Here is a 16,955-nt window from a genome sequence, read left to right as displayed (position 1 = left end):
GCTTTGTTTAAATATTTGATTTGATTACATTAATGTTTAAGTTGAGATTTACAAGAAATATTTTATTGATACTGTGTAAAGGGAATACTGCTGGTATAAAAGCACCTTATTTGTTTAAAGTTTTTGCAAACCACATGTTATTGCACTTTTGTAGCAGTACATTTAAATCAAAAGTGCGCAATACACTACTTTAGAATTCATTATTCAATTTTGCGCGTAACAATCCGATTAATCGCGATTACATTTTTTAATCGTTGCCCAGCACTATAAAAAATATATCAATATACAAACTCGATATAATGCCCAGCCCTAGCTGACACTGTGTTTATTTACAACAGAAAGGGAGGACGCGCGTGTTGTATTGTTCATCAAAGTGATACTTACTTGTGCTAATCCTGGTTACATTTCCAATCCAAAGATTACATTTGCCTACACAATCTCAGTCGGAAAGATAGACTCCCCAACATGCCAATCAAGATCCATAAAGACATGGTTGGATGAGTTTGGTGTTGAAGATCTTGACTGACCGGCACAGAACCCTGACGTCAACCCCATTAAACACCTTTGGCATGAACAGGAATGGAGATTGCGAGCCAGGCCGCCTCGTACAACATAAGAGCCTGACCTCTCAAATGCTCTACTGGATGAATGGGCAAAAATTCCAACAGAAACACTCAAATCTTGTGGCAAGCCTTAACAGAAGAGTGGATTCTGTAATAAATGCAAAGGGGGGACCAACTCCATATTAGTCTATGCATTTAGAATTCAATGACATTACAGTCCCTGTTGGTGTAATGGTCAGGTGCCCCAATACTCCCAATACTGTCCATATAGTACTAGGGGTATGGACCGTCTCGGTTACGTATGGTAACCCTCGTTCCCTGAGTAGGGAACGGGGACGTCTCTTCGGAGGAGTTTCCAACGAATTGGGATCACGCTAGGGAGACCAATTGCCTTCGAGTGAATTAAAACGAGCCAATAAATATCGGCATGCGGGATTTGCATTCCGCGTCCCGCCTATCAATGCGGGTATAAAAGCGGAAGCGAACGCACATACCATTGCTTTACGCTGAGGAGCCGGACAGTGTGTAGTCCCCCGCGAAGGTACAGCAAACATGGCGACGGGACGAGACGTCTTCGTTCCCTACTCAGGGAACGAGGGTTACCATACGTAACCGAGACGTTCCCTTTCGTATGGGAACTCCGACGTCTCGTCGTCGGAGTTTCCAACGAATTGGGATCCCAAATAAAACGCCATGGTGCTGGCCCCTTCCAGTGCCCAGCTGAGCTACCGGCCAAGCAGTTTCTTAGTTTCTTTAGGGCGGGAGCTAGCTAGGAAAAAATCACACTGCTGTTCCGCAAGACCCGCTCAGTGGACTTGGATAACACTGGGGAAACATGCCCAACCTGTAGGAGGGAACGTGGCGGAGCCCCTGGCCTGCCCGAGGGGAGGCACTGGAATACACGCATGTACTAGCCCGTAGGGTAGTGAAACATACGGGAGTCCTTGAGGTAGCCCCAGCCCGTATGGTGGGAGCGTACTCAGCAAGGACGACAGAATTAATCTGTTGAGGGGAAGACAAGGAGCTAGCCTGGAGGATAGCTGGAACGTGGAGAGTGGTCACGTAGAAACCACCGTGAAGGTCACCCAGTCAATTAAGAACTTCTTATGAGAGGTAATAGACCTGGCGCCGGGCGATCCGCCTCGCCTGGTGCCGGAGGGTGATGGAGGAACTCACGAGGTTAGCCGTTTGTTGGGGAACCAACGGAGCAAAAAAGCGCACGGATCCGGCTCATAAGGCGGGAGTGGTGCAGCAAGCCGACAGAACCTATTCCCTCGCGCCACTGGCCGTAACGAGTAAACGGGAGGAAACCGGTTCAACACGTAAGCTATAAAACCTGGCAAACGTGTTAGGTGTCGCCCAGCCCGCAGCTCTGCAGATATCTGCCAGCGAGGCGCCTTGTGCCAACGCCCAGGATGAAGCAACACTCCTAGTGGAGTGAGCCGTCAACCTGGGAGGGCAAGGCACGTCCTGGGATTCATAAGCCCGGACGATAGCATCCACTAGCCAGTGAGCTAACCTCTGCTTGGAGACAGCAGATGACTAATAAGTCAAAATCCAAATCACAGTCTTTGCTGTCCAAACTTAATTGATATACGTAGTGAAGAACATTATATAGAAACTGTGTCTATTCCTCGTTTAGTGAAGCCAAACAATAAATCTAGTGCAGGATCTAGCAAAAATCTTATTGTAATTAAACCAGAAAATCTAAATATCAGTGAACAAAAAGAATTTCTAAAGCTAGGTCTTCTAAACATTAGATCGCTCACACCTAAAGCGGTTATTGTAAATGAAATGGTCACAGATAATAATTTCGATATACTTTGCCTTACTGAAACCTGGCTTAAACCAAATGAGTATTTCGGTCTAAATGAGTCTACTCCGCCAAGATACTGTTATAAGCATGAGCCCCGTCTGACTGGTCGTGGCGGCGGTGTTGCAACAATCTATAAAGATATTCTTCATATTTCTCAGAAAACAGGTCACAGATTTAATTCGTTTGAAGTACTTATGCTAAATGTTACGCTCTTAGATGTAAGAAAGAAATCCATATTATCTCTAGCCTTGGCTACTGTATATAGACCTCCAGGGCCATATGCTGAATTTCTAAAAGAGTTTGCAGACTTTCTCTCGGATCTATTGGTCAATGTCGATAAAGCAATAATTGTTGGAGATTTTAACATACACGTAGACAACAAAAATGATGCCTTAGGGGCTGCGTTTACAGATTTATTAAACTCCTTTGGGGTCAAGCAAAACGTCCGTGGTCCCACTCATCGTCTAAATCATACACTAGATTTAATTATATCATATGGAACCAATCCAACTGATATAGATATTATACCGCAAAGTGATGATGTCACTGATCATTACATGGTAACGTGCATAATACGTACTGCTGAAATATGTCATGTTGCGCCACGTTATAGACCAGGCAGAACAATCCTTCCAACCACTATAGATAGATTCTCAAATAGCTTACCTGATCTATCTCAGCTGCTCAGTGAACCCAAACTAACAGATGAACTAGAGGAAATGACTAGCAGTTTGAGCACCATTTTCACTAGTACATTAGATATTGTTGCACCAATTAGATTAAAAAAGGTTAAAGAGAAAACTAAAGCACCATGGTACAACAGTGTTACGCATGATATCAAGAGAGAAACTCGTAACCTAGAGCGTAAATGGAAACAAACTAATTTAGAGGTCTTTAGAATCGCGTGGAAAGACAGTATGTCACGTTATAAAAAGGCTCTAAAAGCAGCCAGGGCTGAGCACCTCCGCAAACTAATAGAAAATAACCAAAATAATCCAAGGTTCTTATTTAACACCGTGGCTAGACTAACAAATAAACAGACATCACCAGAGCAAAATATACCGTTACAGTTTAGTAGTAATGATTTTATGAATTATTTCAATGAGAAAATAGAAAGCATTCGAAACACAATTATAAATGTACAATCCTCTATGGTCTCTTATGATTCAGCCTCAATTATCGTCCCTCAAGAACAACTACACCGCTTTGCAACGATAGGACAGGAAGAGCTAAATAAACTTATTATTGCATCTAAACCAACAACATGCTCATTAGATCCAATACCCACTAAACTACTGAAAGAAGTGTTACCTGTAGTGGAAGAGCCTCTTCTTAATATTATTAACTCGTCTTTATTCTTAGGTCATGTTCCAAGAATATTCAAGTTGGCAGTAATAAAACCTCACATTAAGAAACCGCAACTAGATCCAAATAACCTAGCAAATTACAGACCCATTTCAAATCTTCCATTTATGTCCAAAATACTAGAAAAAGTTGTATCCGCTCAACTGTGCTCTTTTTTGCAAGAAAATGATATCTATGAAAAATTCCAGTCAGGATTCAGACCGCATCATAGTACAGAAACTGCGCTAGTTAAAATTACAAATGATCTACTCTTAGCTTCTGACCAAGGCTGTATCTCAATACTAGTCCTACTTGATCTTAGCGCCGCGTTCGACACTATAGACCATAAAATACTCTTGGATCGACTACAAAACTACACTGGTGTTCAGGGACAGGCATTAAGCTGGTTTAGATCGTACTTATCTGACCGTTATCATTTTGTCTCTTTACACGGGGGAAAATCAAAGTTAACGTCAGTAGACTACGGAGTACCGCAAGGATCGGTGCTAGGCCCTCTGCTATTCTCAATATATATGCTGCCACTTGGTAATATTATAAGAAAACATGGAATTAATTTCCACTGTTATGCTGACGACACTCAATTATATATTTCATCACGACCAGATGAAAACATTACCTCATCTAAATTGACAGAATGTCTCAAAGATATAAAATGCTGGATGACGCGTAATTTCCTGCTATTAAATTCAGATAAAACGGAGGTATTACTTATTGGTCCAAAAAACTACACACAAAACCTCTTACAATACGACTTTAATATAGAAGGATGCCCTGTTACTTTTTCCACTACAGTAAAAGACCTGGGTGTTATACTAGACCGCAACTTGTCTTTCGAAAATCATATTTCATCTGTTACAAGAACAGCCTTTTTCCACCTTAGAAACATTGCTAAATTACGTAACATGCTATCTGTTTCTGATGCAGAAAAGTTAGTTCATGCATTCATGACCTCGAGACTAGATTACTGTAATGCTTTATTAGCTGGTTGTCCTGCATCCTCAATAAACAAGCTACAGTTAGTGCAAAATGCAGCCGCTAGAGTTCTTACTAGATCAAGAAAATATGATCATATAACACCGATTTTATCATCTCTGCACTGGTTACCTATTAAGTTCCGTATCAATTACAAAGTACTACTACTGACCTATAAAGCCCTTAATGGTTTAGCTCCTATGTACTTAACGGACCTTCTTTCGCCCTACAATCCACCGCGTTCTCTAAGATCACTAAATTCAAGGCTTCTGGTCATTCCTAGGATATCGAAGTCCACGAAAGGAGGGAGGGCATTCTCGCATTTAGCTCCAAAACTCTGGAATAGCCTTCCCGATACGGTCCGATGCTCTGACTCGCTGACACAGTTTAAAACTAGACTAAAGACGTGTCTCTTTAGTCAAGCATTCACATAATGCTTACCTTTTAGTCCTCTGCTATGCCATACGGAACCGTTTGCCACTGAAACTGCTTAACGCACCAGTGGGGCTCGACAGCCTTATAGACAAACGGGTCGGTCCGTATGGTTGCGGTTGGGTTGCGGAGAGTTTGGGTTACGGAGAGTTGTGAGATTATGGTTTTCTAACACCTACTCCCGTGTAATGGAAATCATTATGAACATCAGCTATGCTAATTATTTCCCATCTGCCTTTCTGCTGTTATCTCGGGACGCTTGTCCCGAGAAAAATGGCGTTCGTAGGCTCCAGTTTGGTATCCTGCCTCTCACGGGGATTTCGGATGCCTCAACGCCTGTGATGAGAAGACCAACGCCTGTGAAGAGACGACTCAACGCCTGCGAAGAGACGACTCAACGCCGGCGATATGTTATCCCCTAAATATTACATGATTAACTAAATGTATTTTTTCCAGGTACTCTCTGATATGGACTTACTGTAAAGCTTCTTTAAAACCCTATGATTGTTAGCCAGAGGAGAACTGGCCCCTGACTAGCCTGGGTTCTCCCAAGGTTTTTTTCTCCATCCAATCTGATGGAGTTTTGGTTCCTTGCCACTGTCGCCTTGCTTTTGGCTTGCTTAGTTGGGGATATTTAATATTCAACAATATTATTGAACTGTGTTGTACTACTTCCATGTTATCACTGTGAAGCTGCTTTGATGCAATCTGTATTGTGAAAAGCGCTATATAAATAAATGTGACTTGACTTGACTTGACAGCCTTCCCCTTCTGCTGGCCTCCGTAACAGACGAAGAGCTGCTCTGAGGTCCTGAAGCTTTGCGTTCTGTCCACATAACAACGTAGTGCACGTACGGGACAGAGAAAAGCCAGGGCTGGGTCTGCCTCCTCCACGGGCAGCGCTTACAGGTTCACTACCTGATCTACAAATGGAGTGGTAGGAACCTTGGGCACATATCCGAACCGGGGTCTCAGAACCACATGAGAAAGGCCCGGTCCGAACTCTAGGCACGATTCGTTGACCGAAAAAGCCTGCAGATCCCCGACCCTATTGAAGGAAGCTAGAGCCAATAGAAGAGCAGTTTTTTCAGACAAAACTTTTAGCTCTATATCATTTAAGGGCTCAAATGGGGGCCTTTGAAGCGCTCTCAGCACCAGGGCTAAGTCCCAAGAGGGTACAGGGTGCAAATTACGAGGGGGATTTAACCTCCTTGCACCCTTAAGGAATCTGATGATCAGGTCGTGCTTCCCTAACGACTTCCCGTCGATCACATCATGATGGGCAGCTATTGCGGCCACATATACTTTGAGGGTGGAGGGAGACAGCCTTCGCTCCAACCCGTCTTGTAAAAAGGAAAGCACGACACTGATCGGGCAAGTTCGGGGGTCTTCCCGGCGGGAAGAGCGCCAAACGATGAACAGGTTCCACTTCAACGCATAGAGGCACCTCGTAGAGGGGGCTCTAGTGGAAGCGATGGTGTCTACCACAGCTTGTGGTAGGCCATCTAGAACCTCCACATCCCGTCCAGGGACCAGACAGCATCGCGTCCAGACCTGTGCCCCGTCTCTGAGAAAGCAGGTCCTTCCTCAGAGGGATGGGCCAGGGAGGTGCTGTCGCGAGGAGCATGAGTTCCGGGAACCAGGTCCGGTTGGGCCAGTACGGCGCAACTAGCAAGACCTGCTCCTCGTCCTCCCTGACTTTGCACAGTGTCTGTGTGAGAAGGCTCACTGGGGGAAACGCATATTTGCGAAGGCCCTGGGGCCAGCTGTGCGCCAGTGCATCCGTGCCGAGAGATCCTCCGGTCAGGGAATAGAACAACTGGCAATGGGTCGTGTCCGGAGAGGCAAACAGATCTATCTGAGCGGCTCCGAAGATTCCCCATATCAGCTGAACCATCTGGGGATGGAGTCGCCATTCTCCCGGAAGGGGCGGCTGCCGTGAGAGCTCGTCGGCTGCACGGTTGAGCACACCAGGGATATAAATGGCCCGAAGCGACCTCAGATGCTTCTGACTCCATAGAAGGAGATGGCGGGTGAGTCGCGACATACGACGGGAGCGTAGACCACCTTGATGGTTGATCTACGCCACGGTCGCAGTGCTGTCCGTACGGACCAGTACATGCCTGTGCAGAAGCAGCCCCTTGAGGCAGCACAAGGCTAAGCGTACTGCTTGCAACTCTAGGCAATTGATGTGCCAATACAGCTGAGGCCCCGTCCACAGACCTGAGACTGCATGCCCATTGTACGTGGCCCCCCATCCGTTGGCAGAGGCATCCGTGAAAACCACAGCATGCCTGGACACCTGGACTAAGGGCACTCCGGCCCGTAGAAAGGCAGGGTCCGACCAAGGACTGAAGGTTTGGCGACAGTGCGGGGTAATGTTGACCCGGAACGTGCCGCTCTGCCACGCCCATCTCGGGACTCGATCGTGAAGCCAGCGCTGAAGCGGTCTCATATGCAACAGGCCGAGCGGCGTTACTGCGGCTGAGATATGCCCCAGGAGCCTCTGAAATTGCTTCAGTGGGACCGCTGACCTGCCTCGAAAAGACCTGAGGGAGTTGAGCACTGACTGGACGCGCTCCTCGGTGAGGCGCGCAGTCTGACTGACCGAGTCCAGCTCCATACCGAGATAAGAGATCCTCTGCGTGGGGCAGAGTTTGCTCTTGACCCGGTTGACCTGAAGTCCCAACCGGCTGAGGTGCCGGAGCACCAGGTCCCTGTGATCGCACAACAGATCTCGCGAGTGAGCTATTATCAGCCAGTCGTCGAGATAGTTGAGAATGCGAACGCCATGTTCTCTCAAGTGAACAATGGCCGCCTCCACGACTTTCGTGAAGACGCGGGGTGACAGCGGGGTGACAGGGCCAAGCCGAAGGGTAGGACCTTGTACTGATATGCCCGACCCTCGAACGCAAACCGAAGAAACGGTCGGTGTCGAGGCAGAATCAAGACATGAAAGTACGCGTCCTTCAGGTCGATCGCTGCAAACCAATCCTGGGGACGGATGCACTCGAAGATGCGTTTCTGCATGAGCATCTTGAATGGGAGCTTGTGAAGGGCCCGATTCAAAACAAGCAGATCCAGGATTGGTCGTAACCCACCGCTTTTCTTGGGTACAATGAAGTAAGGGCTGTAGAACCCAGACGTCATTTTGGCTGGAGGGACCGGCTCGATCGTGTCCTTCGCCAGCAGGGCAACGATCTCTTTCCTCAGGACAGGCGCGTCGCCACTCCGCACTTGGGTGAAGAGGACACCCCTGTACCTGGGAGGCCGGCGGGCAAACTGAATTGCATAGCCGAACCGGATGGTGCGAACGAGCCACCTGGATGGTCTCGGTAGCGCTAGCCAGGCTTCGAGAGACTGAACCAACGAGCCCACTCGGACCACCGGCGTACCCGCGGAGGGGCAGCGAGGTGGAAGGCAGGGACCCGCCCTCGGAGGCATTGCTGCGGCCGAAGGTGGGGTCTGTGTGTGTGGTGCAACACTTACCTGCCTCCACCGGGGGGCAAGCAGCAGGGAAGGCCCATCTTTCTCTGGGGCGTTCGACTGCTGACTGTCCCGAGGCGAAGGTCAGAGGGGAAACGAGGAGCGAGGCTGGGGGGCGTCGAGTCCTAGGTTCCGCACTTCCTTGCCCAACGACAGACGAGAGTGACGAGGCCGAGGCGGCATCACTGGCATCTGAGCGCTGGGGCGAGGGAAATGAGAGCGGCGAGGCAACGTGGCGGCGCACACTGTCATTCTGGCCCTCTTGGACGGAGGAGACTGAGAGTGACGAGACAATTGAGCGTCGTTCTTGACTGCCAGTCTCGACCGTGGGAGACCCAGAGGAAACGGAAACTGCTCTTTTATTGAGAATTTGGGTACAGAAACAAAAGGAAAAAGAAGATTCTCCACCCGGCCCTCCTCCGGGGGAAGGAGAGGTGCAGAGGCACCCTCCTGATGAGCAGAAACCGCATCCTCTGGGTGGCCCGTCTCAGGGTCGCTTACCTCTCCTCTTGCGGGGGGTTTTGTCAAGGCCTGAGCGGGGTGGGCATCCTTCTTGCAGCCGGCACCCTGTCGCTTAGCTGGCTGCTGCTTGGGCTGAGCAGGGGCGGAGGCGGCGGCAGGAGGGCGCCCTCGGCGACGAGCAGCCGGAGGCGCGACCGACGGGGGCGGGGCAGCCATAGCCCGCTTCCGAGGCATGATGTGCTTTATAACCTCCGACTGCTTCTGGGCAGCGGAAAACTGTTGGGCAAAGTTCTCCACCACATCGCCGAAGAGGCCACCCTGGGATATGGGAGAAGCAAGGAACTTGTTCTTGTCCGAGTCCTTCATATCCAACAGGGTAAGCCAGAGATGTCGCTCCTGGACCACGAGAGTGGACATCGCCTGACCCAGGGAACGCGCGGTGACTTTCGTCGCCCGTAGGGCAAGGTCCGTCGCCGTGCACAGCTCTTGAAGCACCCCTGGGTCAGTACCACCCTCCTGCATGTCACAGAGCGCCCGGGCCTGGTAGACCTGCAGGAGCGCCATGGCATGCAGGGCAGAGGCAGCCTCTCCACTCGCAGTGTAGGCCTTTCCAGTCAGACTGGAAGAGAACCTACAAGTGCGGGAGGGGAGCGAAGGGTTACCCCGCCAGGAGGAAGCGGAGGTGGGACACAGCTGCATCGCCACTGCGCGCTCCACTGGGGAGATGCCTTCGTATCCCAAAGCTGCCCCGCCATCGAGGGTGGTGAGGGAGGAGGAGGGAGTCAATCTCAGTCTAGCCGCCAGGGGGTTCGACCAAGACTTCGTCACCTCCTCATGCACCTTCGGGAAGAAAGGCACCGGATCGGGGCGCTGAGGACCAGCACGGGCCGCTCCAAGAAACCAATCGTCGAGCCGGGAAGGCTCGGGACGCGGTGGAGGGTTCCACACGAGCCCGACCCTCTCGGCCGCCCGGGCGAGCATAAGCGTCATCTCCGGGTCCGGGTCGGACAACGTTACCACACCCGAAGGGGGCAACGCAGCCGAGTCGTCATTCCCAGACTCATCTCCCTCCGATGCCGCGATCGACATCTGGTCCTGCGGAGGGGCCCCGAAGGAAATGACCGGAGCCACACGTGATGACCCAGCGCGCTCCTCCGAAGACCCCAGTGGTACGGCGGAAGAGGAGTGGGATGTCCGAGGGGGTCTTTCACCCGGCAGATCATTCCGCACTGTAACCCTCAGACCACCAGTGGGATTAGCCGAAGTAGCCTTCCTCTGGAGTGAACCAGAAGAAGAACTAGATCGGGGAATCTCCAAAGGGACTCCCCCTCTGGTGAGGGATCGCAGTCTTAGTCTCAACACCGCGACGGTCATGTTCCCGCAGTGAGAACATGACTCATCCACGAGCGCTGCCTCAGCGTGCGCGAGGCCCAAGCACGTGAGACAGCGATCGTGACCATCAGCCGGAGGCAGAAGTTGACCGCATCCAGAAACACACGGGTGAAACGTCATCCTGAAAAGGACGCGAACTTCACTCGTGTTGCTCTTTCAAAGAAAAAAACGCTCTCTTTATTGTGCTGAAGCACACACGGATCAAACGCGGCAACACAGCGGGGAAACTGCAAGCCCGCTGCATGCACTCAACCGATTACCAGCTGTGACAACAGCTCTTTTAAAAAAGGCAGATCGCGTGCAGCAACAGCTGAGTCACACAAACACAGAGAGGTCTTCAAGGAAACAGCAGACTCGTTGAGCGTGAAGAAAAATGTAATCTTGAAGCTCATCACTCAGAGGACACTTAGTTCGGCTCCGAAGCTAAAATCAATGGTATGTGCGTTCGCTTCCGCTTTTATACCCGCATTGATAGGCGGGACGCGGAATGCAAATCCCGCATGCCAATATTTATTGGCTCGTTTTAATTCACTCGAAGGCAATTGATCTCCCTAGCGTGATCCCAATTCGTTGGAAACTCCTCCGACGAGACGTAGGAGTTCCCATACGAAAGGGAACCACACTTATTGGGGTATGGGGGTAATGTAAAACAATTTACACTCAGAGAAAGGACCAGTTCTGTGGCAAGGTCTTCAGGATAAATGTTGACTTTTCATGTTCTGTCACCTTATTTGTATGTGTCACGGGTTGGGGTGGGGTGCAGAGGAATATGGGCTTTATTAAAATAAAACAAAACACAAACAGAAACTACCCCGTGGGGGAAAACACTACAGACTAGACTTGACTAGGCAGGAAAAACACACCACAGGAATCATCAGACAGGCAGGGTAACAACAACGTGCATCGATGTGCGACAACAATCTGGCACAGGACAGCAAACACAAGGGGAATAAATAGGACAGCAAACAAGGCAGGTAACGAGGGAGTACAGGTGGGGAAACTGAACCAAAAATCAGATAACAAGATGTGAAGGGGTCAGACAATAGACAAAAGAGCACATGGCACAGGGAAGTATAACGAGACAAGCCATGTGCTCACATCAAACATGAAATCACACACAAGCACATGACCAACAATAACCAATCGCTAGCCATGAGCTTATACACAACAAGACAGCTAATGAGAGACACTCATAAGCCGTGTGTTCACACAGAACAAGATAACATGAACGCACGCAGCCAGTGAGAAACACTAGCTGCGTGTGACACAGCACAAGACAGAAACACAACAAGACACACAGACAAAGACAGGAGAATACAGGAGTGTCAGGGCTCTGTCACAAAACCAAGAAACACCCTAGACCGAGGTGACAGAACCCTGACAGTATGCAGACGGAAAAAGGTATTTCTCAAATCTTGTGTAGATTTTACCTATATAGAAAAAAAATAAGCTGGACAGAAATCATAGGTTGCAATGTGCAGTTACACACTCATTGCAGACCATGTATAATTTATAAAGCAGGGACATTTTCTCAGAGGAGGCAAGGGAGGCAGTGTCTGATAAAACAAAATCAGTAGGTCAAAAATAAATCAAACTGAATTACTCAAATTAGTAGATGAAGTAGTGTATAAAAACTATTTTTTTCTTAAGTGACACGTCTCATGCTTCCCTTGAGCTCAGTGATAATCTTAGTTGTGTCATGTGGGAAGGGAATATGACTGCAACGCAAAAAGTAGCGTGAGAGGTCACTGTGTAATATATGCCTACTAATGTGTTGTGATTGGCACCATAAGATGAGCATGCTTCTCCCAAACTTTTGTTTCAGTAATCCTCATCCATTTGATGAAGAACATTTATCAAGCCCCCAAATAAATCTATAACAAATTGAATAAGATCCATTCAGATCTGCAATGCAAATTTGTGGTATATGTCATGTAGACTATGGTAACAGGGAGCTTTATTAGCAAGGGAGCTGGGAGATTCATGTTTCTCAGATCTGGCACAAGGTCTGTTCATTTAAAAAAAAAAAAAAAACACTCAACATTCAAACTGAATATGACAGCACAGTCAATATGGCGGCAGAGTGATTATGGGAGTCTGTTGTTTTTTAATGATGGATTTGCTTGGTTAAAATAGACCCTGCAGCTGTGTTAAAAAAGCATCAGCAGCACTCACTCGCATACATTTTCTTACGTTTTGATGCTATGGTGTTCAGTAGTGCCAGAATTTGTCTTTTGGGAGAGAATATATGCAATAGGAATTAGTAACAAAAAAACATGGGGGGAAAAATAGAGTGAGTATGCATGTATGTATGAACATGTATCTGTATCTCTTCCCCCATTTCTGCTTTTTCCTCTCTACAATTTTTGGCATCTCTTGTTCTCTCGGTCTCTGCTTGCTCTCTATTAATCCCACCCCCACCCCCCTCTATGCAGTGTGAGGGTACGTTTGTTAGTGAAGCGTGGCGACTCTGCAGTGGTGCGGTGCACCTGCAGTTGGATGAGCACTTGACACCAGAGAGCTTTTACACAGAGCTCCCACATGCATTCACACAGGCACACATATGGAGTCAAAAGAAAACACAGAAAGGCTTCCACAGAAACCCAGTTGCACACGGCACGTTGTTTGTCCCCCCTTCTTCATATAGCCTCGTGTGAGAGTGCGTGCATGTGTCTGTGCGTGTGCGGCAGTGTGATGACATTCAGAGACTGCAATTCAGTTTATTTCTGCCTTCCTCACTCAGTCTCCCTCTTGTGTTCTCTCTCTCTTTCACTCCATCCTTTCTGTATCTTATCCTGCCTCTTATTTGCGTTTATTTTCTCAAGATTATGCTCTTTTTTTCCTGTTAATCACGGAAATGTTTTCTCCTTCTAAAGCCCATTCCTCTCTCGCACACATTCAGTTTCTTCTCAAACATTTTTCTCATTTTCTACCTCCTCCTCATCAAAAGCAACTTGCCTTTCTGCTATTTCTAGTTTTTCCCACTGCATGTCCCTCTCTCTCTCCCTCACTCTCTCTGCTTTTTTCTCTCACACCCTCCCTCTTTCCTCTTCATCCTCCTTCGACAGACAGAATGCTGCAGCATCCACTGAGTAAGGTAGCGTGTGTGTGAGCAAGAGTCGGGTAATTTTTGCTACCTGCTCTGCAGCTAAAGGGATCTGTTCTCCCATCAGTTCTCTGCTATTGGATATACCTGGAGAATACACAGAGAATAGAAAGGGTGATTTAAAGGCAGCAAAATACTGACAGAAGGAGGCAACCATGGCCCGGCTGAACTGGTGTCTGGCAGCAGTGATAAGCTGGGGGAAGTTCCTCTTCTCTTGTTTCTTTCCATTGAGAGCAGCTAGGAGGGATAAGGTAAGGCTGCATACTGCGCGGACTCACTCCAATACATACACACAAACTGGGGTCACCTTTCAAAACTGATTGTGAGTGCTACCAGACAACAGCCTGTTTATTCAGACATGCTTAATGTTTTGTTTCACCCTTGCTGTTTCAGCCTTCCTTTACCTGTGGTGTGTTTTCAGACACTCAGTACATGTTAAAACTGTCTTAGTAAAGTCTATTTTGTGAAGTCTTGTCCTGCTTGTATGTTTGTCCAGATTGTTGTGTTCAAGATGCTGTCCTACTGTACACGGTGCATAGTCACTTTAATTTCACTCTTGTTGCGAATATTGTGTTATTAGTGACAAGACGTTGAATCTCATATCTAGTTTTGCTGGTATGATAAAAAAAAAAACCTGAGAGGTTCAGTGTCCCCACTTTCCCCCACCCCCATTTGATATGTTATTGCCAATATATGTGCCAATTTAGAGATTAAAAGGACATGCTGCAAATGGTCCCTTAGGTTTATGCTAAGTTAATGGCTCCCATTTCTAAGGAAGGAGCAATTCTGTGGGTACATTGTGAACCCGTTGCATAAAATTGTTTGGTTTTGTTAGTGCAGTAGAGTTTTATGTGGTGTTTTAGCTTTACCAACCCCTGAACATGTTGGTGATGCCTGCTAGCTTTGTAGCATGAGATACCTAGTCTAAAGTTAATGAGAATGGTCAGATTAGGGGTCAAGTTTTCATTATTTTTCTCATTTTATGTCTCGGTGGTTTTCTCCATGCTGATGTGCCTGCCAAAAAAAAAAAAAAAAAAATCCTTCTGCCGCATAACTACTGTTTTTTTTTTCTCGTTCCATACACCCCACCCCCAAATTTCAATCTGTCCCAGCACACGCTTCTATCCTTCAGCTCCTGCCAAGACCATAACCCAGTGTTATTAATCCAATTTCCCCATCAGCTTTCACAGCAACACACCACCATTTCTTGCTCTTTGTAGACACATTCCCCTCATCCCCCTTCTTCAGCTACTATGCTGAAGCTTTGCAAAACTTAAATCTCAGTCATCAAACAAATGACAATTTCCTAATTAGGGGTGTTACAATATATAGATATGGATTGATACATCGGTCAAATGACTAACAACATGATGTATCAATGCAACACTTGAGCAAAAAAAAAGACGCATTTCTGTAATCGTGCACTGAGTGAAGTTTTCTGTGCACACACATCTGTAGCGCGCACAGAGAGTAAGATCTTTTTCACTTCTTTTTGTCCTTGAATGGACAAATGCATATGGAATTGTGTCAAAATGCCAGCCTTGGCAAATATCCTAGTAAACACAGTCAGTTATATCTTAAGTAAACAAAAACTAGTGATGCGTGGATCATGGTTATATACATGGACGCTGCAGGTAAAGTAATAACATTCCAAAAATTGCTGGTGGGTCATGGTGAATGAGAGATAAATCCTTAATGTGTTGATTTTAATAAAGACACTGAACTCTCATTTCATGGTAAAAAGCGACAAACGTGTGTCACTCTTTTTTGTTTTCAACAACAATGTACATCTCTTCAGAGAATAACAATCAAAGAAAACATATGCCTAGAGCACCTCCTAGTGGTCATTATATAAAACACAAAAGAACCTACATAAGATTGCTTACACAAGCTTAAAGTCTGTGGTGAAAATAAAGTTTTTAATGTTGGTGTTTGTGTTAATGTGTTAATGTTAATGTGGTGATTTTAATATGCTTTAAGAAAAACTATGTGCAAATTGAAAAATATGAAAAATCATGTAGATTTAGAAATATAGCGGGTATGATGTATATTACAATGTTATGATACATTACATGCCTTTCTCCACTGACGTTCTATGTTGTCCAAAGCATGTCTGATGATAGTTAGAAGGCAGCTGTCTGTCTGAGATGACAAACGGAAACATGGTTTGTGTAACATTAACAGCATTATTAGCAGTTTGATAAACATACTCATTCAACTGAGCTCATGTCAACAAAAGCTATGGAATGGGGTTCATTTTATTCATCCTCAGCTAATTTCAAGATCAAAGACCGCAATGGGAGAGAGAGCAGCATCAGCACTGGTAATATAATTTAGTTTCACTATTTTTAATGAAGACAACTGTGTGTTAAGGTTCAGGATGCGACACTGAACATTTAAGTTTCATTTGCGGCAGTTTGCGCATCAGCTTGCTGAAGAGATACTGAGCTACTTGAAACACATGAAGCGACCAGCATGAATGGAGTTTGCACATGCATCACCGTCATTGTGTGTGGAATTTCAATGGGACTTTACATACTTTATACTGTATCTCTGAAATGTATACCATTAACTTTGTTTTGTTTTTCTCAAAGCTAAGTGCAACAAATAGCGGAACAAGCTGTAAGCTGTCAGTCAGAACTTTTGTGTGCGTGTGATGCACAGCGTTCATGCTTTCAGAGCTGCGCGCTTTTAGCCTGGCAAGCCAGACCCACATCAAGATGTTGGGTCTGGGAACTCACCATTGGCAGAGCTCAATCCGAGGGGCAGGATAAACGGTTGTCTTTCAAATTCCCTCTGCACGCAATAGGATAGCGCTACAACCAACCAGAGTGTTTTCCCACCAGCAGAGCTAGTTGATAGATTAAACTTTTGCCATATCTGGTCGGCAAAACTACGAACACATCTTCCTTTTTTAAGAATGACTTAAGTGCCGTTCTTTGCTCTTTTCTCAAAGAAAAGCTTAACTCCAAGTCCTCCAGAGTCGCGTCCAAAGCCGATTTGAAAGGCCGCTGTTCACCAGCAGCAGCAGCCATTCTTTGTTTTTAAGTAGGGAACCGTCGCAACTCTGTCGTCATTATGTTAAGCCCGCCCGCCGACTCTAATTATTAAAAATTAAAATAATTAAACACAATTAAACACATTAAAAATAATTAAACACATACCTACACATCTCTTGTTTTTGCTCACATGCTAGCAATTACCCCTATGTGTGCCATATAGGTTGCCGACCCCTGGTTTAGGCTATTAAAGAAATGTAATTTCGCCAAAGAAGAACTTATGTTTTAAATACAATTTCATTCTGGCATCCATTAACCCCTTGGTCTGTGATTTCTGCCCAGGGGGACCACACCACCCTATA

General features: G+C 46.7%; 1 protein-coding gene across 7 annotated transcripts in view; it reads left to right on the top strand.

The window, feature by feature from the left end:
* The first annotated feature begins 13,331 nt into the window (after positions 1 to 13,331).
* Positions 13,332 to 16,955, top strand: part of tns1a (tensin 1a) — a 141,520-nt gene continuing 137,896 nt past the window's right edge. For 3 of the 7 annotated variants that reach the window (XM_056233631.1, XM_056233629.1, XM_056233627.1), the window contains exon 1: positions 13,333 to 13,845. In XM_056233631.1, the coding sequence (XP_056089606.1) occupies positions 13,750 to 13,845 (96 nt within the window). In that variant the 5' untranslated portion in view covers positions 13,333 to 13,749. Of the gene's footprint in view, positions 13,846 to 16,955 lie in introns of all 7 variants that reach the window. The other 4 variants (XM_056233632.1, XM_056233630.1, XM_056233628.1 and 1 more) reach the window with 3 other exon arrangements.

Source organism: Rhinichthys klamathensis, unplaced genomic scaffold (assembly GCF_029890125.1).
Source record: "Rhinichthys klamathensis goyatoka isolate OS25496 unplaced genomic scaffold, OSU_Roscu_1.1 h1tg000372l_1, whole genome shotgun sequence".
Lineage (NCBI taxonomy): Eukaryota > Metazoa > Chordata > Actinopteri > Cypriniformes > Leuciscidae > Rhinichthys > Rhinichthys klamathensis.
This window is presented reverse-complemented; position numbering and strand designations above follow the sequence as displayed.